The following is a 26,773-nucleotide window of genomic DNA, read 5'->3' as shown; positions in this document are numbered from 1 at the left end:
AGTTCCCGTTTCCCAACTTTTATTTATCCACTTATTCATTTCTATACCTTGATCTCTGTTTTTTAATTCCAGGCAACTTTCAACACACCTGTAGGCTCTGCCCAGAAGAATTTCCATCCCTCATCGATCTCCACATACATGAAAAAACCCACCTCATCAAACCGTTCATCGACCTACGTAAAATCGTCGTCCCCTGGAGTCAATGGTTCCAATAAAAATAAAACAGCCAAGAAAATCAACATGAAATTAGGTGGGGAATGCAACAAAATAAAGACATTTCTTGTTTAACGAATTGAATTTATGGAAAAAGAGACAGGAATCTATCAAAGATGGAGTAGTACAAAATAATAGTTAATTTATATTTCATGTAAACTCTATCAGTTCTCATCTGGGCCATCCTTGGTCCCAGCTGGCTCAGCCACTGTTTCCTCAGTAATCTCCATCTTTTCGTTGTTTGCCTCATCAGCAACACTCTCGACTCCGTCATCTTTTTCTTCGCCGGAAGGTGGTTTCACCCCTCCATCTCCATTCAACTTCTCCTTCTCCTCTGCCTCCAGCTTCCTGTCCTTCTTGTCCTGTGCGTGGTGGGCAGCTGACTGGGCAGCCTGAGTCTCTGCTGATGTGTCGTGCTTCAGAATCTCTCGGAGAGCCATTGTGGCGTAAGTTGAGGAGCTCAGGGTGATCTCCAGAATCAAGGCCTTGTATTTGCCATCTGTAATTGAAATATAATTTTATTGTATGGAGGAGGTGACAGGCACTTTCTGTCTTTGGGAATTGCTTCTTTCTGTATAATTTATTATTTAATGAGTAAAATTTTCGTCGACTGCACAATTTAGCAATAAAATCATTGAAGTTTTTTATTTTCAGAAAGATTAAAGCTTTTTCACTTTCACAAGATTGAAAACTGTTGACAAAATAATTTTGAAGCACAATTTGTTTTTAATCTAATTTTATATTACTTTATCAAACATTTTGCAACCATTGCGTTATTCATAATTATTGAAATTTGAACTTGATTTCTGTTTTTAAAATGAAAAAATTGGAAGTCTATAATTTAAAAAAAATTAGTATTATGGAAAGTTGAACCAGTTTACGATGAATAATTAAAAACTAATCAATTTTTCTCCTAGACATAATTGTTTTAAAATCGCAATGAATTTCTCTGCCTAAAAAATTTTCAATGTCCATTATGAATTCATAAGACACCAATGTAAATAATGGAGTTGATTGTATGATTTTTTTAAATGTCCTCTGATGTAATTTAAGGAAACATTCAATGACAAAATTTCCAATAGCAGTTGTAAAGACCTTAAAACTGGAAATTAAAGTTAAAAAAAAAACAAATGACGTCATTGTACCTGGCACATCCTTGGGTAGCTCATGATTCCTCATCTTATCGATATCAGCAAGAATAAGATCAGCCTGAAGATCATTATAATGAACTATCCTCCACGACATGTCCTTTGGAACCTGGAGAATCTTCCTGTACTGTCCCCCAAGAGAGTATTTCCTAAAAAAAATCATCACTCCATCCGTCAAATCATCACCAACCAATTCCTGCTCAAATCATCAAAGAAAGAAAATCTTTAAACGTCAAAAAAACCCAAATTCACTCACTGATTCTTCTGCCTCAGATCAGTAGTCAGCCCATCCTTGGCCAGAAACTCCTCGTACCACTCCTTAGCATAAGAAGGATACGTCACCCTCCAGCCAGGCTGTGGCATGACGACATCAGCAAGAGTATAACTCCCCAAATCCTCTTCAGTCAGCATTTTGACAGCTGGGAGTGGGTAGAAGTCCCTCTCAATGACTTCATCCCCAGTTTTCTTCTCCTCTTTCTCCTCCTTCTCCTTCCCCTGTGCCTCCACCACCTCCATCGTTTCCTCCTTAGCCTTCTGACCCGCCTCCTCAGCCCCTGTCCCTTCAGCTGCATCCTCAGCAGATGCCAGCACCTGCTGACCATCAGTCTCCTCCTCCTTATCCTTCTCCTGAGCCTCCTCCGCCTGCTCCACAGAGTCCTCAACAGCCTCAGGTGCCTCCCCAGGGACGGTATCACTGGTGTCACGTTTCTCGTAAACAAGATCCCCCACAATGGGTTTATTCCCCAGCTCCTTGATTCTCCTGGAGACCAAGTGGTTCCACACGAAGCTCTGATAAGCATGTATGTACATGGTCCTGGCGTTTCTGGGGAGAGCATCGAGTGCCCCCTGTGGATTATTCTTCCCACAACTGACGATTCCCCTCAGCAATTTAGCCTCGATCTTGTCCTGCCTCTGAATCTTGTCCAGAGCTGCTTTGGCATCCTTAGTCTTGGCGTAAATTTCCCTGGCCTCAGCCATGTTCAGCAACTCCCCACTCCTCGGCTGGAGGATCAGATCAATGGCTGTACTCCAGTTGGCCTGCAGCAGAGCCTTTCCAATGTCATGAGTGGGAACACTAGCGACAGTACCAAAACGCTGGAGTCCATAGTAATTAATGAAGCCATTGTCTCGTAGACTTGTCAAGGCAGTTTCAATCTCCTCGTCAGTGGCAGTGACATTTCTCAGGGCTATTGTGAAGTGATTGCCTTTCAGCTGGCCCAGTCTCAGTGGATCCTTGGCGAATTTGAAGTTACCTACGAATGCACCACGCACACGTTTACCTGCGTCCAGGATACTCGATGGATGGATTTGCTTCAGGCAGATCCACTGGGTCGTTCTTGCTCGACGATCCTTCGTTCCTGCGTAGGTGAATGAGTTCGGCTTGAGGCGCAGGTGCATTCCCAGGAGGTTCAGGGCGTCCATTGTGTCCATGTTGACTTTGTGGAGGACAAAGTGACAGTAGTTCGAGGGGTAGTTCCATTCCGGACGAGAGTCTCTGTAGAATTTGTTGCCTGGGGGGATTTATTGGGGGGTTAGTTCGTGAGGATTTAAGGGGAATACTTTTTTATTTGGATTACTAGGGGAGGATTTCAATATCGAAATTTAGTATTTCGAGAGAATGGGGATTTATTTATTTGTCTGTCTGAAGCGAGAGTGAAATAGTATTCACTATCTTATTCGATCGATTTTATTAGTTCAGAATTTATCTTCTTAACTAATAAAATCGATCGATAATAAGTATTTCAGAGGGCATTTCTTCAATTCAACATATTTTAATCATAATGGGGAGGTGATAGAGTTGTTTAGGTTGGTGAATTTGGAGATTTTTAAGCAAATCCTGTCATTACTAATAGACAAATAAATTTTCAAGGCATTTTTTGTTCATAAAAATGTAAAAAATCGTTTAAAATCTTATTTGTTATTGGAATAAAATAATACAAGAGTAATTAATCGATAATTTTGCAAAGAATTATTCAAATAATCCAGGGTTGATGTCAAATCCTCCAACAAACAACTAAATCTCCAAACATTTCCTCCTCGTAAAAACTTAATAAAGATTATTTAACTATATTTTTTTTTAATGAACCCTAAAATTTTACCACCTATATATGTTTTATCATTCTTAGCAAGCACCAACAGCTTCTTCTGATCCTTCTCGATGGTCTGACTAACGATAGAGGGAATTTTTTTCCCAATGAAATGCAACATTTTGCGTTGCTCTTTGTCCATATCAGTCACGTCGATCTCCACAGAGTTGACGTTGGCATCAGCCTTTGAGAGCGACTTTATCTGGTCGAAGGTCTCCTGGGGGAGATTCTTCTTCAACTCGTTCAAGTCTAGAGCGTCCTCAGGTGGGGCTGGAATGTCCTGGTTCGTCAGCTGGGAGAGCTCCCCATCGAGGTTGATCTCGTGAACGTGAAAGTCGTTGAAACGTTCTTTGACGATTCCGTTGATGTGCTCGTGGGTGCCCACGAATTCTGTGACACCAATGTCCACCTCCTTCAGGCGATTTGTCACCTCGAACTTGGTGCGCTTTTGGCTGTGGTAGTGGTTCATCGGGGGGCGTTTGTGGAACGGCTTGTCATGGTAGCCACCACGGTATCCCCCTGGGGTGAAGATTTATTGTTTATGAATATTCGTGATCATTAGGGGATGAGAATTGCAATAATTCGAGAACAAAATATTATCAAAGGGATAATAATATATAATATTATTTATTATATTATATATAATAATATATTATACATATTATTATATTATTATATTAATAATATATAATATATTATACATATTATGCATATTATGCATATTATTATTATGCATATAATAATATGTATAATATATTATTATATTATATATTATTATGTATTATAATAATATAATGACGAGACGTTTTTTTCGAGGAACATTAAGGATATTTATGGAATAATTTGGGAATCAATGGGTGAAAAATAAGTGATTTAAAATTTTGTATTTCAATTCAAATTAAATTGAAATTTAAACAAGAAAAATAGTAATTTCATATTTGTTTTTTTTACTATCAAAAATCTTGGAATTTGTTGAAGAATATTCAGGATAATAATGGGATAATTTGGGCCTCAACGAAGGGGAAATAAGATTTTTACTAATTATTGTAATTCGATGTAAATTTTTTCCATGCAAAATGAAAAAAATCCCGATTACAAAAATGATCTGCGAATCACAATATATTCGCCATCGAAACTGAATTCCCGGAACAACGTACTAATCCCCCAATGAGCTTCAAGAATTCTCAGAAATCACCGTGACATCATCTCCGAATAATCCCCTTCTGAAAAATACACAACTCAAACTCACTCCCAAACCCACAATTTTCCTTCAAAATCTCCTAAAAATGAAGAATCCTCGTTCTAAAAATAAAAACTCCAATTCCAACCTTTTTACTCACAATTCAAAAGCCACAAAATCTCCCATAAAACCCCCAAATATCCCACATGACAAGAACAACCGCAGCCTAATCGACAGAACTCAATTGCAGTAGAAAATTTCTTGATGATCAGCTCCAAAAATGCATCAGCTGAACTCCAAAATTAATTAGCAATTCTTTACTTCCCTAGAATTAAAATCTCCCAGACGTAATACAGACCCCGCATGGCAAAAATTCCCTCAAAAACCCTTAAATGTCTCCAGAAAACTCCGAAAAAAATTGAGAAACTCCATAAAAATAATAAATTAATTATTCTAATTGCAGTTTACCTTGCTTGAAGCCTCCCCTGCCTCGTCCCCTGCCCCTGTAGAAGTTGTTCCTCTTTCCCCTGCTGCTATTATCACTATCAGCCATTGCCAAGTCGTCAACAATTGCAACAATGTCAAAAAAACAACGGAAACCCTCGTTAATGCGAGAAAATGTGATTATTAATCGTCAATTTTCGCGAGGTACCACAGCAACTGATGTCCTGAGATGCCGCTGGTATTCTGAGGTTATGTCTGCCGGCGTTCAACTCAATGCTCAATGCGGCATGTGCCGACAACAAAATTCCAACGTATCGACCTTCGAAGGTAACGAAACACAAAGGACAGTGTTTACAATTTTTCAAGCATCTCTCGAGGAATTTTATTGATTCAATACCACTGGACTGATTCTCGTGAGTTTTCGTTGTACTTTATTTCTCGTCTTGTTTATATTTTATCAGGTATAATTTGCACACTATCAAATCACACTTTTAACAGCCTGGAATATAATAACTTCACGCAAGAAACAAAATTTTGTAGAAAAACCTAGTGAATTTGACGGGAAATTCTATTGAATTTTTATTGAATGTTTTGTTTGTTTTTAGTCGAGGCTATTAAAGAATTTCGCGGAGTTATGGGGCTTTTTTAATGGAAAATGGGAAATAAAAATTGTTTTATGGAAAATTCAGTAGAATTTCATCTTTCTATAGAACTTTTTCTATTCAGAGATTTTCTATAAAAATTCCTCAACATGAATTTTCTATTTTTTTAAATAAATTTTTCATTTCTTTTGATTTGACAAATCAAACAAAACAACATGAAAATTTTGAGCTGAAGATTTTTTATAGAAAATATCTGAATAGAAGTTGAGCTGAAGATTTTTTATAGAAAATATCTGAATAGAATAAGTTCTATAGAGAAATCAATTCAATTTTTTTTTTCATCGATTCTATTGAAGAATTTTGTGGATTTACTACACGTCTAGTAAATAGAAACTATTTTATAGAAACTATACAACTTTCTATACAACTATGTTTCCTGAGGCATTTTCTATAAGAATTCTTCAACATAAATTTTCCAATTTTTTCACTTAATTTTTCTCCTTTTTTCATCAATAAAAATATCATAAAATACATGAAAACCTTGTGCCCGGGAACTTCTATAGAATTCCTATAGAAGATATCCCAATAAAATAAGTTGTACAGAAAAATCGAATTCTATTGACGTTTTTTAATAAAGAATATTTCTCATTGAACATTTTTATTTAAAAAACCCAGATAAGTTGCAGAATTTTTCTACAGAAGCGGCCTAAAATCAATATAAAGCATCATAAAGATTCAATCGAATTTTTGAGTCCACTAGGTTTATCTATAAAATTATTTCCTACGTGTTTAATAACGCACGTCTAAATAATGGAATTTCTCGTATTTATATTTTTTTATTCGAGAATGGTGGGATGAGGGGGGTTCAACTGTTGATTATTATTAAGTTATTATCCTATTTTCTTTGGTGGCTCGGACGATTTTCGGTGGTAATGCCCGTCCTTGGTCCCGAACACAGCGTTCGCATTTTTTTGCGGTTTTTTCATTTATAAAAAATATAGTTGAGGAATCCCTGGAGGTGATTCGTGGTAGTCTTGATCGATCACAGGATACTGCAGGTTTTCGACTAAAATTTAAGATAAAAAGTTATTGATTGGAAAATTGTCAGAAGCGTGTACTATTTTTTAATATTTACTTTAGCTTTTACTTGTTGCGGACTGCCTAGTTTATTTCCATTCTCGACTTCTTGTCTTCTGAGATGAAATAATTTTGATATTTTTCCTGAAAAGAGGAATGGATGATTTTTAGTGCTGAGAATTATGTGGGTATCGACAATTTGTTGATAGTATATTTTTTATTTAAAAAACGAAGGACTTTAGGAGAAATTTTCTTTAAAAATGCTCCCAAAGAATAATAAAAAAAAATTACTGATCCCGACATTGAAATCTCTCACCGCCAAAACATTGAACAATCGTAAAAAATCTTGTAGTATTGAGCCTAACTGCGTTATAAAGGTTGCAATTGCTTAGGATTTTTTTAATTGTAAAGATTGACACAAATTTAATTTTTCAAAGAATATTTGAATACTTTAGAAAATCCGAGAATTTTCGCAAATTTTCCGATAACCAGAGAATTTTCAAGAATTTTATATAAAACCGGAGAATTTTTTCTAATTTTCTAGATAATTCTAAAATTCTCTAAAATTTTAAAAATCCGGAGAATTCTCTCGAATTTTTTTGTAAAACCGGAGACCTTTCAAGAAAATTTTCAAATTTTCTTGAAATTTCCAGACAGTCGGAGAGATTTCCAGAATTTTCTAGAAAACTGAAGAATTTTCTCGAATTTTCTAAAAAAAACCTAGAATTCTCTAGAATTCCTCTAAACGACTCTGGGCGTTACGGGTAACTCCGCGAATGACCCCCAACACAAACCAAAAGCCGTGTACACATAAAAAAATCTTACTCCTTCAACCTCNAGAATTTTTTCTAATTTTCTAGATAATTCTAAAATTCTCTAAAATTTTAAAAATCCGGAGAATTCTCTCGAATTTTTTTGTAAAACCGGAGACCTTTCAAGAAAATTTTCAAATTTTCTTGAAATTTCCAGACAGTCGGAGAGATTTCCAGAATTTTCTAGAAAACTGAAGAATTTTCTCGAATTTTCTAAAAAAAACCTAGAATTCTCTAGAATTCCTCTAAACGACTCTGGGCGTTACGGGTAACTCCGCGAATGACCCCCAACACAAACCAAAAGCCGTGTCCACATAAAAAAATCTTACTCCTTCAACCTCCCCCACACGGAGAGAAATGTTCAGTAAAAATTACGGAACTCACAGTTCGCTGACCGATTACGGAATCGACCCAGAAAATTTGAGTGACGGTATAATTTTTCACAGGAGATTCAGGCAAAGATCACGAAACGCTCTGGAAAAATTCCACTACAGTTCCGTAAAATTTCCTACAACCACATTTGGCTCCGGCATTACGGAAAAGATACGTAATTTTTTTTGAGTATTTCTCTCCGTGCAAGAACTCCTAAAATCCCGCAAAATCGAGATTACCTCCCCGAGAAACGGGCGATTGCACGACGTCAGCATCATCACCGGCAATCCCAATCTTCTCCCCGATGGCTGCGACAGTCTCCATGGCCTTCTCCTCCACCTTGTCCACCTGATTCGCCACCTCATTCCCTATCTGGTCTATACTGCTCTGAATGACTGCCTCCATCGGCACAGTTTCATTCGACTCAGCCTTCGATTTTCCCGATTGACTTTTCTCACTCCCCGCCGATTTTTTCCCCGACCCCCTTTCACTCTTCTTCTCCTCCTCCTCATCATGTCCCTCCGTGTTTTCCTGAGGCTCTTCGAGGCTCGCATTTGCCTCAAGAATCGACATTTTCCCGGAGCTCTTTCTCGATTTGTTGCCACCACTCGAGGATCCACTCTCCGCACTTCCGGTCTTCTGGCGCGGAGGTTTCGGCGGCGGAACCGGAAGTGGGGGTGACTCGGCAGGCTCTTTATTCATCTCCTCGCCGTTGGGATTTTCTTCCACAATTTTTTCTTTTTCGTTTTCATTCCCTCGCGTTATTTCATTCGCTTCGTTCACTTCATCTTTTTCATTAATCTCATCTTTCGAATTTGTTTCATCTTTTGAATTTGTTTCATTATTCGAATTAGTTTCGTTCATCTTATTCATCTCGTCGTCACCTCGACTGACCCTCGATACGGAAGACTTTGGTCTCTCCACTCCCTCTGGTTTTTCCCCTTCCTCGGGGTTCTCAGCGTCGTTGATCTCGTCGGAAGGATCAGGTTCCTTTTGCATCTGGTGTTTTTCGTTAGTCATTTCGTCTTCTTTGACTTTAATCTCCTCGGACTCGCTGTAGTCCGACGGCATCTTCGGGGGCTCTGGTTTCTCCACTTCGTTTGGCGGAGACTTTGGCTCCTCCGTCTCGTCGTTTTCGAGCTTCTCCGAGGCGATTTCGTTTTCGCTCTCCTCGTTGTTACCGATGATGGGGCCATCGGGCTTTGCGGGGGGACTGTCGTTTTGGATGCGCGATGCGGGGACTTTCAGAGGGGGTAGTGCATTTATTTTCTGTGGATGAGAGGTCAATTGTAGATATAGCAAGGAGGTGGGTATGTTCGTTCTACACTGAGAGGAAAAATTATTTTTGCCGAAAAATTGTGTTTCCCTGAAATGCGAATTCTTTTCTCATTCATCTATTTTTGTATTTTCCGTGAAATTAGAATTTTTTCATATCAATTCATTAATCATATAAATTCATTAATTATTTATTATCAATTAATAATAATAATAAAAATAATAATAATAATCACAATTTATAATATCCATTTATAAATTAATTTCAATTCTTATTATAATTTCTTTTTTAAGATGTTTTTCTATCTGAATTTCTTAAAAAAATGTATATATATATTAATATATATAAACATGATATATTATATTCATATTATATCTTAAAATATTACATATTTTTACATATTTTTTTATTATTCAAATAAGTAAATAATAATAATGATAATTATGAATGAAACTTTTTCTTTTCTAAAAAAAATCGTGTTCCCCAATATATTTATGTATATTTTTATACCTAAATTACTATATTTTCATCCCTAAAATCCATACATTCTCAACATATATTTACTTTCATGTTTTGTTATTTAAAAATAACTCCGAAACTCACCATTTGTTTAGATTCATCATCCCCATTTTCCATTTCCCGCCTCCGTCCAACCAAAATAGTGTGACAACCACCGCATGCAACCTTTTAAAAAAAAAAACAAAATGAAGTAAAAAAGAAACATAAATTGCGACATCGATTTTTCATGCTATCTCAATGACTGATCAAATAAACGTGAAATTACATTTGTGACAAAGAGCTCCTGATACTTGATAGCATGTGTCAACTCGTGTACGTTATTCTCGTTCTCCTCGAGACCCAGTTTCCCGTGTCTACCATCGCCGCACGTGAAAATTTTACCAGAGCCTTTGGAGAGAATAAAAAGCATAATCATGATGCATTACATGCGAGTTTAATTAATGACTCTTGGGGATAAAGAAATCGAGCGGTATATCACCTGTAACAACGGCAATGTGACTTTCACCGCAAACAACTTTTATGATGCTCTCGTCCTGCAATGCACCACGTGCAAGCTGTTTTGGGGTTTGAATTTCGGTTACACTTGTGCCCATTCCTAATTGCCCACTTGCGTTGCTCCCTGTGCAGTAGATGTTGCCGTCGTCTAAGTGGAGAAATGCATGCGGTATTGTGATTATCAGGACAGGAATGGGTTCTAACGTTGTTTTTTAATTTTTTTTGAGCGAAATTTCTCGCAGATTTTTTGGGAATCTTTGTCAAGCGACGATTTGAAGTGAATTTCAAAGAATTTCGTCATTGAAAATTCATAATTTAATTTGAAATGGCAATGGAAATTCCAGATTTCAGTTTAATTATTCTGGGGAAGTTGATGGAAACTAGAAAAATTTAGGTTCGTGTTTTTTCAGTTAATTGTGGTTCAGTAAATTCTGATTGAAATTTTCGTCTTCCTGATCCTCAAAAATTACGGATTCCATTGAATTTTGAGTAAAATTGCAAATTTCAATTTTTTTCTAACACTTTTGTTAACAATTTTCATAATTTGTTCATAATGAATTAATTGTGCATAAATTTTTGATTTTCCAATCAATTTTGAATCCAGCGTAATTTGCGCTGAATATTCCTGTTTTGATTGAAAATTTCATCATCGCGCTCCTCAAAAGTCTTGAATTCCATTGAATTTTCAATTTTTTCCCCAACAATGATTTCCACTTGAGTTTCCGGGATTTTTAGGAATTTTCACTGAATAATTTAAAAGTCATTTTTTCGAAATCACAAAAAATTTTCCCATGTTCACAATTTCCCCAGGATTCAACTTCATTCTAGAAAAATCAATGTTTCGAACCTTCAAACAATTTCTGTTATTTATTTATTGGACAAAAATGTTTTGAACGCTATTAAATTTCCGCAAATTGTCATTTCAATAGAGCTTTTTAAATTTTGAATTTCTCTCGCACAATTTATTCGACAAAATTCATCATCGGAAGCTCTTCACTCGGATGATATCGTCCAATTTATGATAGCGAAATTAATTTAAAAAGTTGGTCCACATGAAAATGTTTTATCACCTCCGAAAACGAGTGTGTGATGACCGCCGCAGGCAACGTGAGCAGCTTTCACGGATAGCGACATCTGTTTGGGCGCCAACTGTGTCCTAAAGTCCAGGACTATGCCCAGTTTTCCACTTTCCGCTTCGCCGCAGACGTAAACCGCTCCGCTCTCTAGAAAAATTGCAATTCCGTCGGATTTTACGGTTTTACAACTATCAATTTACCTGCCCAGATGAAATTGGTTTTTAGGAAATTACGTTTTCGGGATCTTTTGATGGAACAAGTGGCTAATTATAGTCGACTGGGTTCCGAGAAGGCCGGGTGAATGTAACAGGATGGAAATAATCGATTGCATCAATAAAAAATAATTGTCGATTATTGATATAAAGTTACTTGTGAAGATTTCCAAGTACTGCACCATTTTTTTTGCAAAACGATTTTTGGTTTTACTTTTAATTTGTAATTGAAAATTTTGCAATGATTTCAAATTTCATTCTTCACATGTTCAACCGCTGAAAAAAATTGAAAACAATAAAAAAAAATGGAAAATTCATTTAATGAGAAAAAATGAATAGAATAGTCAAATAAATTGTAAGTTCAAGCGTACGACTTTTTTCATAAAAAAATTATGAACAATAATTTGCCGTAAAATCATTCATTTAAAGTTTCATCAAAAATCATAATTTTACAAGAAATTGAAAACATCTCTGAAGTTTAAACAATTTTCATTATTTATTTACGAGCATGAAATGTTAAAAATAAGAGCATTCCTTTGCGAAAAAAATTTCTCAAATTTATCTTACACAATAAAATAAAAGAAAATTGATGTCTAAAATTCCCCAAATGTTCTCTCGACCCAAGACGTCTCAAAAACCTGTGAATTGAACCCACTGACCTGTCAAAAAGGCCGAATGATAGTACCCAGCACTGATTTGCTTGACTGGCTCCGGTATATGAACCCTCGTAGGTGTATTAATGAGACCGGAAACCCCATGTAGCCCCAGCTGTCCCTCTAAATTGCTACCCCAGGCGAGAACTCCACCATCGCTGGTCAACACCAGCGAATGCTGTGATCCAGCAGCAATTTCCAGCACCTTGGGTCCATCCATACCACAATCGTAAATCATAATTGGTGAGCTCGAACTATCGCCCACAGTCTGTTGACCTCTTCCCAATTGTGACTCTTGGTCACTTCCGCATGCAAATATCTTCTGCCCATCTGCAGTAGGTAAATTCCGTATTGAGTCAGACCGTTTTCGTGAATTCATGTTATCCCGTTTTCCTCATTATTCATGCGTCCATGGAAAATTGAAAATTCTAATTGCTGTCATCACCATTAGAATTACGCGATCGATATTCTGTTTGAGATTTCGCTATCTTAATGGGGTAATCTACAGTTATACATGAATTTCTCATAAAAATTTCCCCTGCATGAATCAGGGTGAACTGAAAAATTATCATATAGTGCAATATCGGAGGAGTTGAGACCCATAATTTATTGAATTATCTTACTAGTCATGTTTGCTTGTATGTTACATTCGCGTTAGATTTTTTTCTGTAGAATAGTTGCAATTAGAAGCGATAGTAGCGGTCACATTTGGATGGGTGTCCGCCTAGCCCTACGTCCTCGAGTTTTCAAGGAATATCTCAGAATCTAAGGCAGATAGCAAAAGTTTCATTATAACCTTTTTTGTAGAGCGAATTGAGAGCTATGAAAAAGGTCGTGACGAAAATTTCGCTATCCCCCTTAGATTCCGAGATATTCCTTAAAAACTGAGCTGATAGCTAAGTCGAACCATTTTACCGCTTCGGTACTGATCTAGTCTGATAGTAGGGAAAAATTATGAATAAATATTTGGTATTAGACACAGCAAAGCTGCGGTAGTTCAATGGAAATCCCATAGAATTCGTATTCTCGTTAATTCAAACAACTTTGAGTAGTGGAAAATTGTACCCCCCATTGTAACTCCTTCAAGCGTCATTCCCTCATATTTCATAACTCAATCAATAACGGTTGATGACATAATCAGAAGTGTCTCACCTGTGCATATCAATGTGTGAGCCCTCCCGCATGCCACGTGCGATACTTTCTCCGGTTTGAGACCTGCAAAAGCCCCCCAACCATCATCCATTAAAATTCATGTGGCGAATAGATAAACAACTAATGCCCAAAAATCGACAATTTCTCGGGGAGAAACTGCCCCCCCTGGACTATCGAGATTACCGACTTTTCACGCACGAAGGCTTGCTGACGTGATTCTTGTGGCCGAGACCCAATTGACCCCAATCGTTGCTACCAAAGACGAATAACCTTCCGCTCTCTTGGAAATATGAAACAAAATACGTGTAAAAATTAGGGCCATTTAATTTACCACAGTAACTGCTATCCCCATGGTCATCATCAACATAATGACTCCTGTCCCAAAGAGCCAGATAAAGCCTTTACGACTCTCCGCAAATTGCGGAATAAAAGACCAAGGGTTCGCAGGAGTTCATTCTGTTATTCCGTGGCATGTATATGCGTATCGATTTTCAGTTGGACAGAGTGGTTATCCTTTGTGTACGGGTTGAGGCTTTTCTGGAGGGATATATCATGGTTTAAATGTTAGCTGCAGCTGCTGTAAATCATTTGATGGTTCGACTCTCGGAGGCCAAACGATTCTCCTTCACCTCGCGCCTCTTCCACTCTAGTCATAAAGTTTGCCATCAAAATATTTGCGGACAACATTTGTGGGGGGTATATAGGGAGAGGAGGAAATGATTAAGGATGGGGGAGGGATCTTTTAGTATCGGAAAAAAACTGCCGAAGAAGTTTTGCTTGAAAGAATTTAGTAGTAAATACGGGGAATGTGTTTTTTAAGAGAGAGATAATGAAACGATAGCAACCCGTTCGCTACGAACGAGGTCTTTTTTTTATTGAGTTTTACTTTTTGAGAGATATTCCAAATCTCGGGGAAAACGCGAACAAATGGTAAATCTGAGTGAGGATTGTGAGACGAACTTATAATATTTTCGATGTGTCTGAATATTTTTTGCATAAACCTAATCATATTCTTTAATAAAAAAAATCAAATTCATTGAATCTTTCATTATGCAAGTTTGCTGGAAATGTTTGTAAATTGATTTCTAAATGAATCAATATTTAACAATTGTTCCCAATAGTAAAATAATTTTGCAAAAGCTCCTGTAATCGAGGATCAAATAGAGTTTAAATTGAAGCTCCGACGTTCAAATGAATATGAATAATAAATGAGATTTCAGCGAAATTGAAAGTCCGAATTGGCATATATCCTCGAAGCCCCATAAATTTTCTAAACCTCCAATTCACAGACTTCTTTTGCCATTTTTTCCATGTACACAATGCTCTATTGATCCAATTTTAGACGTAATACGCGATATTGCGGTTAAAAATGTAATAAATACGCGAAATGTGTTTTTTAAGAGAATAATAATGAAGCGATAGCAACCCGTTTGCTTCGAAAGAAATATTTTTCTTTGAGCTTCAGTTTTCGAGAGTTATTCTCATCCGAAAATTCAGCTTCTTGAGCCGAATATTTCATACTGCATCTTCCAAATCTCGAGGGAAACGTGAACTAATTATAAATCCGAGTGAGGATTGTGTGACGAACTTATAATATTCTTTAGATCAAGTTAATCATATTCTTCAATAAAGTTTCTGTCGTGGATCCTTAAAAAAATCAAATTCGTTGAATTTATGAGTTTGATTGAGTTTTAAATTGTTCTAAATGATAAAATAATTCCACAAAAGCTCCGGTAATCGAGGATCAAATAGTTTAAATTCAAGCTCCGTTCAAATATGAATAATAAATAAGACTCCAGCGAAATTAAAAGTCCGAAGTAGCATATCCTCCAGGGAATACCCTCGAAGCCCCATAAATTTTCTAGACCTCCAATCCACAAACGTCTTTTTCCATTTTCTCCATGTACACAATGCTCTATTGATCCAATTTCAGACGTAATACTCAATATTGCGGTGAAAAATGTAGGTAACATGTGCGAGAAGGGCTCTCAAAGGATAGCCCACTCGTCCAGTTATTGATTATCCCATAAATCATTCATCGAATGGTGTACAAATCGATACGCTACATGCTGCATCCACTCTCGATTGAATTGAACATGATTTTTGAGGATAAAATTTATGAAACAGGAACTTGTTGTGATGATGAAATACTCACGACAAACAACTGCCGAGTGCTCGTCGCCGCAGGCAATGCTGATCACCGGATCTTTGCGGATAAAAAAATGCGACGCTACGTTATCGGCGAAACGACTGCGGCCCAGTGTAAACACTGCGCCTGTGTCTGCAATAAAAATTATTGTTTTTAGCGCTCGAGCCTCTGCTGATATGGCATTACGGGCTTTTATTATTGATGGCATGGTGCAAGGCTGGGAGGTGGGATCACATGTGATGCACCTGGGTCGGACATTCACGTGGTTGTGGGGGGTAGTGTCGTTGGCCTAGCTGCGTTTTCATCGATTCAACGGGGTTGTTGCGATTCGAGGTGTGACAGTGGGGAATTTTTAATTGAGGAGGGCTGTGGGATGACGGGCACGGGAATAAGAATATTCCAATTTTAGCCGGAGGGAAAAATTGAGGAAAATTATCTCGAGAAATGACGCAGAAATCTAATAAAATTGATATTTTTAATCATTCATATTCGTAATTTCAAGTTTTTTTATTCTTTTGACAATTTTTTTGTTGGAAATTATTAAATGTTTTTTATTCTTAGGAAAACGTTTTATTTATGTTTTATGTGGAGTGGATAATTCATTCATTCATTCTAAATAGTTATTTCATTTTTAGTTTATGCTCAGGGAATAAAAATGTGTCAATTCTGTCCAGAATAAAGAATTAAGGAAAATTATCGGAAGAAATGACGCGTGTGAATTTAATAATATTAGTATTCTTAAAAATTATTAATATTTTTAATTTGAAATTGTTTTTCATTCTTTCAACTGTATTTTTTTTTGGAAATTCATAAACTTGTGTATTTTTTTAGGAAAATATTTCAATCATGCGAAATGAATAATTCATTCATCCATTCGAAATTCATAAATTTGATTTTTTATTAATCTAATCTACACAATTATTTCATTCATAATATTAAAGAATATTTTAAAAAATATTAAAGAGCCACTAGTCCTTGAATCAGAATAGAAACGCAATTGAAAATTGAATTTAAGATTGAAAAAAAAGCTCCCTAAATTCGTTGATTCCATTTAGATAAAGTGAATTCTAATGAATAATTTCTCCGTGTGTGGAACGAAATGCAATAAAAAATACTTGAAGAAAATTTCAAAATTTTGAAAAAAAAAAACTCCTGAGGGAGCAAAAATTACCTCTCTCTCCAAACAGTAATTTTTCCCCAATTCCTAAAAAATAACAATACAATTTTCATTCTCAATTTTTATTTTTGAACATCACCATCTCATCCACAACTTCGAGTCTATTTTTGGAAATTTCTTGACGTTGATTAGACGTTTCCTCACATTCACAAATATCAACCCTACTTTTTCCCTTAGAATATTCTCCACCCCCGCAATCTCACAATCATCGCATGCATTATATACCAGAAAATATAATTTTGCTCAGTCACAACTGGCCATATAATTAATTCCCTCCACCCTTGACCTTGGCGAAAGGAAAAATCGAAATGAGAGAAATATCGCTATGACTTGGGTTTAATCTCCGGGATCTTTTGAGTTTGATGGGAGTCTGGGCACTAGGCCGGCTGCTTTACGATTTTTTATTTCTCAAGGAGCACCGACCAGGTCAGCCCGGTGTTTTTATTATCGTTTCGTGATCTCCACTCGTTGGTCGACACGAAACGCCCACGAAAAGTCGAGCAGTGGGAGAGAGAAAATAATAATGGGAAAAATATTGGTCAGTGGGGGGAGGAATGGCGAGTACTCTGGGTCAAATTGAATTATTCGCTCGCTGATGATGATGATAATGATGATGATGATGACGATGGAAATATGTTTTTCCTGCTTAATCCATATGTATTCACAGCTAGGCAATGTTTTGTGGGAATCTAATGAAAATAGCATTTATTTTTCGTCTCGATGAAAAACTCCATTATACATTGAAATAATTTGACTGAATTTTCCGGAAAAAGACTTTGAATTCGCGTTTCACTTTTTTGAAATCGTAATTCACGTCTATTTCGAGCGTCATTTACGTTATCAAACGGGTATTTTAGCGGTTTGAAAATTTATTATTCCCCGAGGACATGTTATTCTTTTTGGCTCATATTTTCAAATTTTTTAATTTCCTTGAAAAAATATTTTAAAAATTGTCTGCTTTAATGGCAGACAATTGCATTGAAAATGAAAATGAATGAATGAATTGGAAAACACCCATAAAAATGACAGTCTACCGATTGTTCTCAGTGGACGGAGAGAAATTTTCTAGAAAAATTCTAGTATGAGTACTGACAAAAATCACAATCCACCGGTTGTGAAAAATCCTAGTGCTGTTAAGGTCAAATTTCTCAGGATTTCTGGTAAAATTTCTGGGGATTTCTGTGAAATTTTCACAGAAATATGGGAAAAATTCACGTTTTCCCAAATAAAATTTCCAGTGCCAACCTGGAATTTTTCCCTGGCCGTCACTTTGCGCCTCTTTTACCGTGCTAGCACTAGAATTTTTCTAAAAAATTTCTCTCTGTGTGAAGTAATCAATTGGAAGTACTAGAATTAAGCATAAAAATACTTGGGAGAAGATAAAAATTTACTTTTCACCAATACCTTTGGTACTTGTGAAAAGTACTAAAAGTACTGCCAGAAAGTATTAAAACTTCCTCCCAGTGCTATTTCTACTTGATCGGCAGATCTTGCACTTCACTCAAGGACACTAAAAGGACTTGGACAAGTACTTTCCGAACTTTTCCGGTGAGAAGTACTTTTTTTTAGTTTACTTGGATATTCTTAATGAGGTTTATTTCACCCCGTAAGGGCTTTTAATCCCAGATATTCACAAGAAAATGCTAAACACTAGTACTTTCACTCTCTATTAACGTGTCACCGACATTTTCGAGAATGAATGGCCGATGAATAATGCAGAACGCTTAACGTTTGAACTTTTGATAAGAACGCAGCGTAAATTCTCGAGGCGTTTTCTCTGTATATCCACAAATACACTCGTTTAAATTGCATCACTATATGACCTTTTGTATGAAGAGGTAGCACCCCACAACTTCAACTGGTTTGACTCCCGCCTCGAATACACACGGAGTTGATTCATGGACATCCTCCCTGGTCAGACGATATGGTGATTTATTTTTCGAGAGGACCTTGGGGCACAACTTCCCACTTCTCACGCACTTTTGTTTTTTCATTTACCGATTTTTATCCGGGTGTACATTGATGTGGGTAGATATAGGTCGACTGACATGTTTTCGATGCCAATTTGGGAGAATAACATTGATGTTTTCATGTGTAATTGAAAATTTTATGATATTCATGATTAAAAATTTTTTTTTCACGCAATTTAATTGACAGATTTAATGATTGAAAATATCTGAATCTATTCTGCTGTCTGTACCAAACTGTAAAAGATACTTTGACACGTACGAAAAACTTTAATAGAAAAAGTCAGTAGAATTCGATTTTACAAAGTTTGTTTGTTTGATTTTCTTGATGAGAGAATAAAAGACAAATTGAATGAGAAAAAGTTGAAAAATTTGAACCGAGGAAATTCTACAGAAAATATATGAAGAGAGTAAGTTATACAGAAAAATCGAATTCTATTGAAACATTTCAATAGAATCGGCCAAAAACTAATAGAAAGTCCAATGGAAATTCAATAGAATTTTCTAACTAATTCGCTAGGATTTTTTAGTGATGATTTCACTGAAATTTCAAGGATCTTAATTGAAAGTTCATAATTTGACGAGAAAATTAGTGGAAACTATTGATTTCAGTTCAATTATTCTTGAAAATGTCGATGACACGTTAATAGAGAGTGAAAGTGCTCGAGTGCTTAGCATTTTCGTGTGAATATCTGCGATTAAAATCCCTTGCAGGCTGGAATAAACTTCATTAAGTGAGGTTTAGTGACAGTTTTACTGAAAGTTCAAAGAACTTCGTAATTAGAAGTTCATAATTTGATGAAAAAATCAGTGACAATTGTTAATTTCAGTGCAGTTATTCTTGAAAATGTCGATGACATGTTAATAGAGAGTGAAAGTACTCGAGTGTTTAGCATTTTCGTGCGAATATCTGCGATTAAAATCCTCCACTCGGCAAAAATAAACATCATTAATGCACCTGTGACGACTACTGCGCGTTAACGTTCACATTTTCAGCGCGAGTTATGGCTAAAAAATTTAATTGTCAAATAAATCTTCGATAGTTATACTCTCATCTGCGTGATTTGAATATCTGTATTCCGAAAACTCTTACACAGCCAGGAATACATTAACTACTCTTGCCGTAGGTCGTCGAACTCGACGTTGCAAGCGGATCGCAGATCGATGCGCACGAAAAAATACCATTCATGAAAAAGTTTGCATGGGATATAGGGGGAGACGAGTCTGGGACGGAATAATATTGGTGTAACCACTTGTTCATGCATGCATGAGAGAAAAATGGAGGACAATGGAGAGATTTTCCTGTCATTTCGGAAAACGTATTTTATTCTCTCGGAAAAACCCGAAGAAAGATGAATCTTGATTTTGTCAAATCAATTTGGAAAGTAATTAAATTAAATTCTTCGTTAGAAATTGTTTTATTAATTTCAAAGATATTTTTGTTGGGAATTAATAAACTAATGTGTATTCCAATAAAAATGTTTCAATTACACGCACGAAAAAATTTCAGAGAAACAATCAGAGAATTTTTATTAAAATTATTTCTCTCTGAGACGATGATAACAGATTATAAGTAGCTCATGACTTTTGTAATATTTTTGAAGCAAAAATTGCATCATTTTTTATTAATGATTTGATAATAGCTATGGGAGGAGACATTAACCAATTTCATAAGGCGAGGAGATTTAATACGTAAATTACGAGAAAATTTTGTTCATACTATACAATAGGTGAAACAGTATAACATGTGGTTTCGTTAAAACATCAAGTATATATTTAGAAACTTTGGTCCACAGATAAATAAACTTTCCTGAAGAAGTGTGCACATCAAAAGTTGTCAAAATTAAAAAAACGGGGGGATTTTCATTTTTTCAAGATAGAAACTTTTAATAATTTTGCTGATTCGAGACCATAAATTGGCCGAAAGGAGTTGTTCAATACCGTTGTTCAATACCTGAATAAATAGATTTCCATCCGCAGACTTAGCGAATTCACTTTAAAATGGAGCGTAAAAGTGCGGATTTGATCGAATAATTCCGGCTATAAGAAAAATACAGCGGTCACGTGTGATTATGACATAACTCTACCCAGTTATTTGCAGAGATGGATGAATAATTCAGTGGTGAGTGCGACAATTTCAAGTCTTCAGCAAAATATTCCCGTTTGTTTTAAATAAATCGTTTGCAGTGGAATAAATAGTGCGCCTGGGGGAGGATTCAGTGTTTAGGTGCATTTGATACTTTTGATTCAGTCGTTACCCGGTATGTTGTCAATGTCGGGGAGGCCCATGTTTACACCCTGCTAAGCGCAAAGCCAGTCGACTAACTGCCGGCACTGTGACACCGGGCACTAGCGTGGTAGCAACTTTGAACGGTTGACGTTGCCAAGCAACAACTCGGGGGGGAAATCAATTCCAAAACGAATGGCTCGCCACCTTCGCTCACAACTGGACACGAATCCCCCGCACGACTGCGAGTCACGTGAAATTTTCGAAATTTCATTGTTGACGGAGTGATGCAGGGTTTTAGTATGAATTTTTTATTCGGGAGGGGGGGACTGGGCGTCAATAAGTGAATGGGGGGGTTTTGGGGTGATGAGTTTGCTCGGATTAATTAGGGGTTGGGGTGACTCTGTGGCAATTGGCGGATGACAGTTATTGGTTCAGTTTATTGAAGGAAATAGCTTGTCCTTGAGTTTCTGCGGGTTTTAGGGGATTATCGAAGCAGAAGTTTATAGTTTGCAATGCATTTGAGAATGAAGCTGGGAGATAAAACGAATAAGGGAGCATAATGCACTGTTGAGAATTTTTTGCAATTTTTTAAATGTATTCTTTGGAAATTTTCTTCACGTGACAGTTCCACTGAAATTTTAAGGGATTTCTTCGTTAAAAATTCAAAATTTTAGGAGTTCATTAATGCTAACTCTAATTTTCAGTTCATTTAGTTCATGAAAATCAACATAAATCAGAAAAATTCAAAATAATTTGTTATTGAATATTCATATGTGCTATTAAAATCATTGCAGATTCAAGTTAGGAATTTTTGTTTTTTTGTTGCCGACAAATTTGGAATACAAATTTTATGGGTTCATGAATGGTAACTCTAATTTTCAGTTCAATTAGTTCGTGAAAATCAATATAAATTAGAAAAATTCAACATAATTTGTTATTGAATATTCATGTGCTATTAAAATAATTGAAAATTCAAGTTAGTTAGGAATTTTTGTTTTTTAGCTGCTGAAAAATTTGGAATTCCCGTGAAATTTAAAGTAGAAAAAAATGTGTTCACAATACGATTTTATTGTCAAATCGCGATCTTTTATTTCATATTGAATCCAATAAGCTCAAGAATAATTTAATCACCCTAATAATAATTTAATAACTCTAACAAAAAATGTCATGAATACTAAACAAAATAATCCAAAACTTAATAATCGTTGGTGTCTAGAGCCAGATAAGGAGCCAAAACAAAGCATGTACTCGGATTTGAATGAAAGTTATTTTTGGAGTCGTTATTTTCCGGAAACGACAGTGATAAAGGGGGTTTAATTGACCTCGTGGGACAGCCGGGAAATATCGGGTTCCAAAGCCCTTAAATAACTTCATTTTCATAAAAGATGATAAATTTGAACATTTACCCCCGGGTCAAGAGTCAGATATAATCAGATATATAATTTTGGAGGGAAACCCCGCCGTGGGATCTGGCGTCGAGAATTTTCCTGATTCACTGGCGAACCGGAACATTAAATCAGTTTGACAATTTTAAATCGATTTGACTGTTGGTCAGTTTTGAATGAATATCTCTGAAAATTTTCGGCCTAATCTTTTTTAGAGAGCGGATTTAGAGCTGGAAAAAAGCGTTTATTCACTTATTGTTTAATTTGCACTTGACAAAAGATGATTAATTGCCTCGGAACTGCTGAAACTCCACTGTTCATTCTCTTCCCCCCAATTTTCACTAAACAGGTTCGGGTGTTAAAGAAATCCCTCGGAGTTTCTAATGAATACATCAATCATTGAATATTCCTTTGAAGGGGAACAAAGGTTAACGAGCAAACTTGAGAAACTTCTGGGCACATTTGTCTTTACAGAGGAATCTTACTCTGTATAATTTGAGGTGTCCATTTCTCCGGAAATTCATGGAAGGTTCAGAAACCTCCGGAAAATTCGTGAATCGCCTCTGCGAGCCTCTGAAAGGCTCTTCAATTTTTCAATACAAAATGTTCCAAAAAACTCTGGAATGTTCTAGAAATTTTTAGGAATTTCGCGATTTGTGCAGAAGCTAAAGAATAAATTTCCGCTTCGGAAAATCATGACAGGAACACGACGCATGACGCGCGAAGCGCGTCTTCGATCTTGTTATATAGTAAATTTGAGATGTCCGCCTCTCTGAAAAATCATTGAATGTTCTAGAAAGTTATAGAGCGGTCTAGACCGGTACAGAATCTTCTAGAAAATTTGAAAATCATTTTGGGAAAATCGTGCAGGATTATTCGGTTTTTATGAAAATTATTAGGAGTTCTAGAAAAATTTCTCGACAATATTTCAGAATATTCTAGATTTTTCCAGCATTAATCGTCCAAATGTAGGTTCCAGTGGCTAAATTATCGCTAAACCTAGTAGTATTTTCTCCAAGATTCAAGATCCCTTTGGAATGAAAAACAAATTATGGATTTTCAATAGAAGTTTTCATCGCTTCCTACGAATTTCTAAAGAAAGAAACATAATGATTTCAATCAACTTACAATAATAACGTGATGAATCATATAAAATGTATTAAATTACTAGACGCGCGGAGCGTGTCTTCGATCTTGTTATATAGTAAATTTGAGATGTCCGCCTCTCTGAAAAATCATTGAATGTTCTAGAAAGTTATAGAGCGGTCTAGACCGGTACAGAATCTTCTAGAAAATTTGAGAATCATTTTGGGAAAATCGTGCAGGATTATTCGGTCTTTATGAAAATTATTGGGAGTTCTAGAAAAATTTCTCGACAATATTTCAGAATATTCTAGATTTTTCCAGCATTAATCGTCCAAATGTAGGTTCCAGTGGCTAAATTATCGCTAAACCTAGTAGTATTTTCTCCAAGATTCAAGATCCCTTTGGAATGAAAAACAAATTATGGATTTTCAATAGAAGTTTTCATCGCTTCCTACGAATTTCTAAAGAAAGAAACATAATGATTTCAATCAACTTACAATAATAACGTGATGAATCATATAAAATGTATCAAATTGCTAGAAGCGCGGAGCGCGTCTTCGATCTTGTTATATAGTAAATTTGAGATGTCCGCCTCTCTGAAAAATCATTGAATGTTCTAGAAAGTTATAGAGCGGTCTAGACCGGTACAGAATCTTCTAGAAAATTTGAGAATCATTTTGGGAAAATCGTGCAGGATTATTCGGTCTTTATGAAAATTATTGGGAGTTCTAGAAAAATTTCTCGACAATATTTCAGAATATTCTAGATTTTTCCAGCATTAATCATCCAAATGTAGGTTCCAGTGGCTAAATTATCGCTAAACCCAGTAGTATTTTCTCCAAGATTCAAATTCAAACAAGTCAGTCACACTGCGTCCTACCTTACCAGCCCCGTGTGTCGCCACCGCCCCAGTATTGTTTACTCCACAGTTGCGTTCGCATTTCTCTGTCACTTTCCCGAATGTTTGTTCCATTTTTCCTATTTTAACCCGTTGATATTCCGTGGATTTAATCGATAATAGAGTCATAATAATCCCCGTGCAGCTCAATCTATCAAAATATCAAAGTTCTGTTGATTTTCGTGACGATTTTGGTGGAAACTCATGGATTTGGAGGTTATAAACTGTAACGTTGTGCCCATGCTTTTAATATCTAATTAAATTACGAAAATCACATTGATTATTGACAATAATGGTATTAGAATTACAAGAAACAAGTGAGAATACCGATTAATGCTACAGTGTTTCGTTGATGAAGAGGAATTTATAGATTTGAAGTCGGTGTAAATAGACTAATAATTATTCCGGTGCTGTTTTCTGCAGTAAAAATGAGGAAGTTTCTTTAATTTTTGCGAAGATTCCGACGATAATTTATCGGTTTTGAGGTTATAAGCTAGAATATTATCTCCATGCATTCAATATTTAATTAAATTGAGAAAATTCCATTGATTGTTGACAATAAAAGTGTTGGAATCATAATCAACAAGTGAAAATAATGAGTAGTACTTCAGTTTTTCGTTGATGAAGAAGAATTCAATGACCCGAAATCGAACTGAATAGACTAATAATAATTGCTGTGCTGTTTTCTGTATCAAAAAATCAAAGTTTCCTTAATTTTAACTAAAATTAATGGAAAATTATCTTCATCCTTCCAATATGGACTAAAATTTAGAAAATTCCGTTGATTATTGACAATAAAAGTGTTAGAATCATAATCAACAAGTGAAAATAATGAGTAGTACTTCAGTTTTATGTTGGTGAAGAAGAATTTAACGATTTTAAATCGAAGTGAGTAGGCTAATAATTATTGCTGCGCTAGTGTTTTCTGCATCAGAAAACCAAAGTGTCATCAGTTTTGTGTGAAGACTCTGACCAATACTTATCGTTTTAAACTAAAAAATTACCTTCATCCTTCCAATATCTAAAAACATGTGAAAAATTCCGTTGATTATTGAAAATAAAATTGTCCTAATTATAATCAAGAAGTGAAAATAATGATTAAAACTTCAGTTTATCATTGATGAAGAATTTAACAACTTGACATCGAAGTGAATAGACTAATAATTATTCCTGTGCAGTTGTTTCCCACAAAAACCAAAGTTTCCTCAGTTTCTGTGAAAACTTACCGTTTTAAACTAAAAAATTACCGTCACCCTTCCATTATCTAATAAATTTTTAAAAATTCCATTAACTATTGACAATAAAAGTGTCAGAATCACAACCAAGAAGTGAAAAGAACGATTAATCCTCCAGTTTTTATTCAACGACGAGGAATTCAGTTCGCAACTGATGTAAATTAAACGAAAAAAAGATAAAATGAGTGATAAAAGTAGTGATTCGGAGGAATTGGAGGTGAATCCCAGCGGAAAAAATGTCCCTGGTGCATCGAGAGACGTGAAACCTTCGGGAAACCCAGAAAAACCCAGAGAAAAGCCCCCGGAAGGTGACGTTGAGGAGTTCGATACCGACGAGGAAGAGGAATCCAATCCCAAAGCCTCGAAATCAGGGGCTGATCAACCCCCCAGTGATTACTCCCAGCATTTGACTTACGAGGGGGATTTGTGCATTTACACGGAACCAGGAACAGGGAGGAAGTTGATCTGGGACAAGGAGAAGAACTCCTGGGTCCCTAGGGAGGCTGAGGAGGCTGAGGGGCCTGAGAACCCCATGCAGAATTACGAATTCGATGGGAAGAACTATGTTTACACTGACCAAGCGTCCAATGTCACTTATAAGTTCGATCAGGATAAGAAGGAGTGGGTTGTGAAGGAGGAGAGGGGGAGTGGACCTGAGGTGGCTGCCCCTGGGGGTGTCTATGGATTTGAGGACGATACTCACACGTATACTGACCCCAATGATGGCTCTGTTTACATGTGGGATCGAGAGAAGAGCGCGTGGTTTCCGAAAGTAAGGAGAATTTTTTATTTTCTGTTAGAGAATTGTTGGAGGGAAATGGAACTGACTTTGAGGTGTTTAGAAGTTGAGGTTGACTGGGAAAAATTAAAAGATTTTTTTCATTTTTGAGGGATTTTCTTGCTGTTTAGAATGAAATTTGATTTATTTAGATCAAAATTTTTTCCAGTTTCAGTTCCATTTTCTGCTGTTTTTTTAATGTTTGATTATTTGAAATTGAGGGAGTTTAGGGGAAAATGAGGACACATTTTTTGGTGGGAATTTATTCACGTGGAGAAAATGTCTTCTGATATTTTATAAATAGGCCGTGACTATTCGCACCATTGCGTGAATCACTCCCGTACACTCCATACACTCCACGCATGCGTGAAGTTTGTGTGTTTCNACGATTTTTTCTTAACTCGCAAAAATCTTCAAACAATTTGCTACCGATTGGTGATAAAATTTTTTGGAAATAATGAAGTAGGGGGGATAAGTAGGGGGATGAAGTAGGGGCTTTTTTTTTCAGGGGTGATTTTTCAAAAATTTATTTTAAAAAAAGTCCTAACTA

The 26,773-nt window shown here is 36.1% G+C and overlaps 3 protein-coding genes across 4 annotated transcripts in view; 1 reads left to right on the top strand and 2 right to left on the bottom strand.

Moving 5' to 3' along the window:
* Positions 1-276: 276 nt before the first annotated feature.
* LOC107035633 (pseudouridylate synthase 7 homolog) lies at positions 277-5,390 on the bottom strand. Of its 2 annotated transcripts, none has more exons than XM_015253148.2 (5): positions 5,097-5,390; positions 3,461-3,967; positions 1,618-2,872; positions 1,359-1,510; positions 277-712 (listed from the first exon to the last, which is right to left on the bottom strand). In XM_015253148.2, exons 1-5 carry the CDS (start codon positions 5,179-5,181, stop codon positions 378-380), a joined length of 2,334 nt encoding a protein of 777 aa, XP_015108634.1. In that variant the 5' UTR covers positions 5,182-5,390; the 3' UTR covers positions 277-377. The 2 variants fall into 2 exon arrangements, with proteins under 2 accessions (XP_015108634.1, XP_015108635.1); XM_015253149.2 differs by having other exon boundaries at positions 3,464-3,967; positions 5,097-5,389.
* Positions 5,391-6,011: 621 nt separating this feature from the next.
* On the bottom strand, positions 6,012-20,953 carry LOC107035634 (X-linked retinitis pigmentosa GTPase regulator). Its single transcript, XM_015253150.1, has 12 exons — positions 20,870-20,953; positions 15,474-15,599; positions 13,506-13,598; positions 13,319-13,381; positions 12,173-12,496; positions 11,296-11,448; positions 10,209-10,373; positions 9,996-10,117; positions 9,815-9,895; positions 8,175-9,204; positions 6,810-6,895; positions 6,012-6,740 (listed from the first exon to the last, which is right to left on the bottom strand). Exons 1-12 carry the CDS (start codon positions 20,898-20,900, stop codon positions 6,717-6,719), a joined length of 2,298 nt encoding a protein of 765 aa, XP_015108636.1. The 5' UTR covers positions 20,901-20,953; the 3' UTR covers positions 6,012-6,716.
* A 3,287-nt stretch (positions 20,954-24,240) lies between these two features.
* The window catches only part of LOC107035636 (HIV Tat-specific factor 1 homolog), a 68,484-nt gene continuing 65,951 nt past the window's right edge, over positions 24,241-26,773 (top strand). Inside the window, exon 1 of the mRNA XM_015253151.1 lies at positions 24,241-26,217. Coding sequence (XP_015108637.1) covers positions 25,627-26,217 — 591 coding nt within the window. The 5' untranslated portion in view covers positions 24,241-25,626. The remainder of the gene's footprint in view (positions 26,218-26,773) is intronic.

This window comes from Diachasma alloeum, unplaced genomic scaffold, assembly GCF_001412515.2.
Source record: "Diachasma alloeum isolate Michigan unplaced genomic scaffold, Dall2.0 Dall_scaffold_00199, whole genome shotgun sequence".
Taxonomy (NCBI): Eukaryota; Metazoa; Arthropoda; class Insecta; order Hymenoptera; family Braconidae; genus Diachasma; species Diachasma alloeum.
This window is presented reverse-complemented; position numbering and strand designations above follow the sequence as displayed.

Bases quoted from the DNA above. Each gene is read 5' to 3' on its own strand.
- LOC107035633 (XM_015253148.2), bottom strand. From the start codon at position 5,181: ATGGCTGATAGTGATAATAGCAGCAGGGGAAAGAGGAACAACTTCTAC. The intron at 2,873-3,460 runs GTAAAATTTTAG...AAATCCCCCCAG, and splicing joins TGATAAAACATATATAGGTG to GCAACAAATTCTACAGAGAC. The intron at 713-1,358 runs GTACAATGACGT...TTTCAATTACAG, and splicing joins GCTACCCAAGGATGTGCCAG to ATGGCAAATACAAGGCCTTG.
- LOC107035634 (XM_015253150.1), bottom strand. From the start codon at position 20,900: ATGGGCCTCCCCGACATTGACAACATACCGG. The intron at 12,497-13,318 runs GTGAGACACTTC...TACCTACTGCAG, and splicing joins TCACACATTGATATGCACAG to ATGGGCAGAAGATATTTGCA. The intron at 10,374-11,295 runs GTGATAAAACAT...TTCTCCACTTAG, and splicing joins TCACACACTCGTTTTCGGAG to ACGACGGCAACATCTACTGC.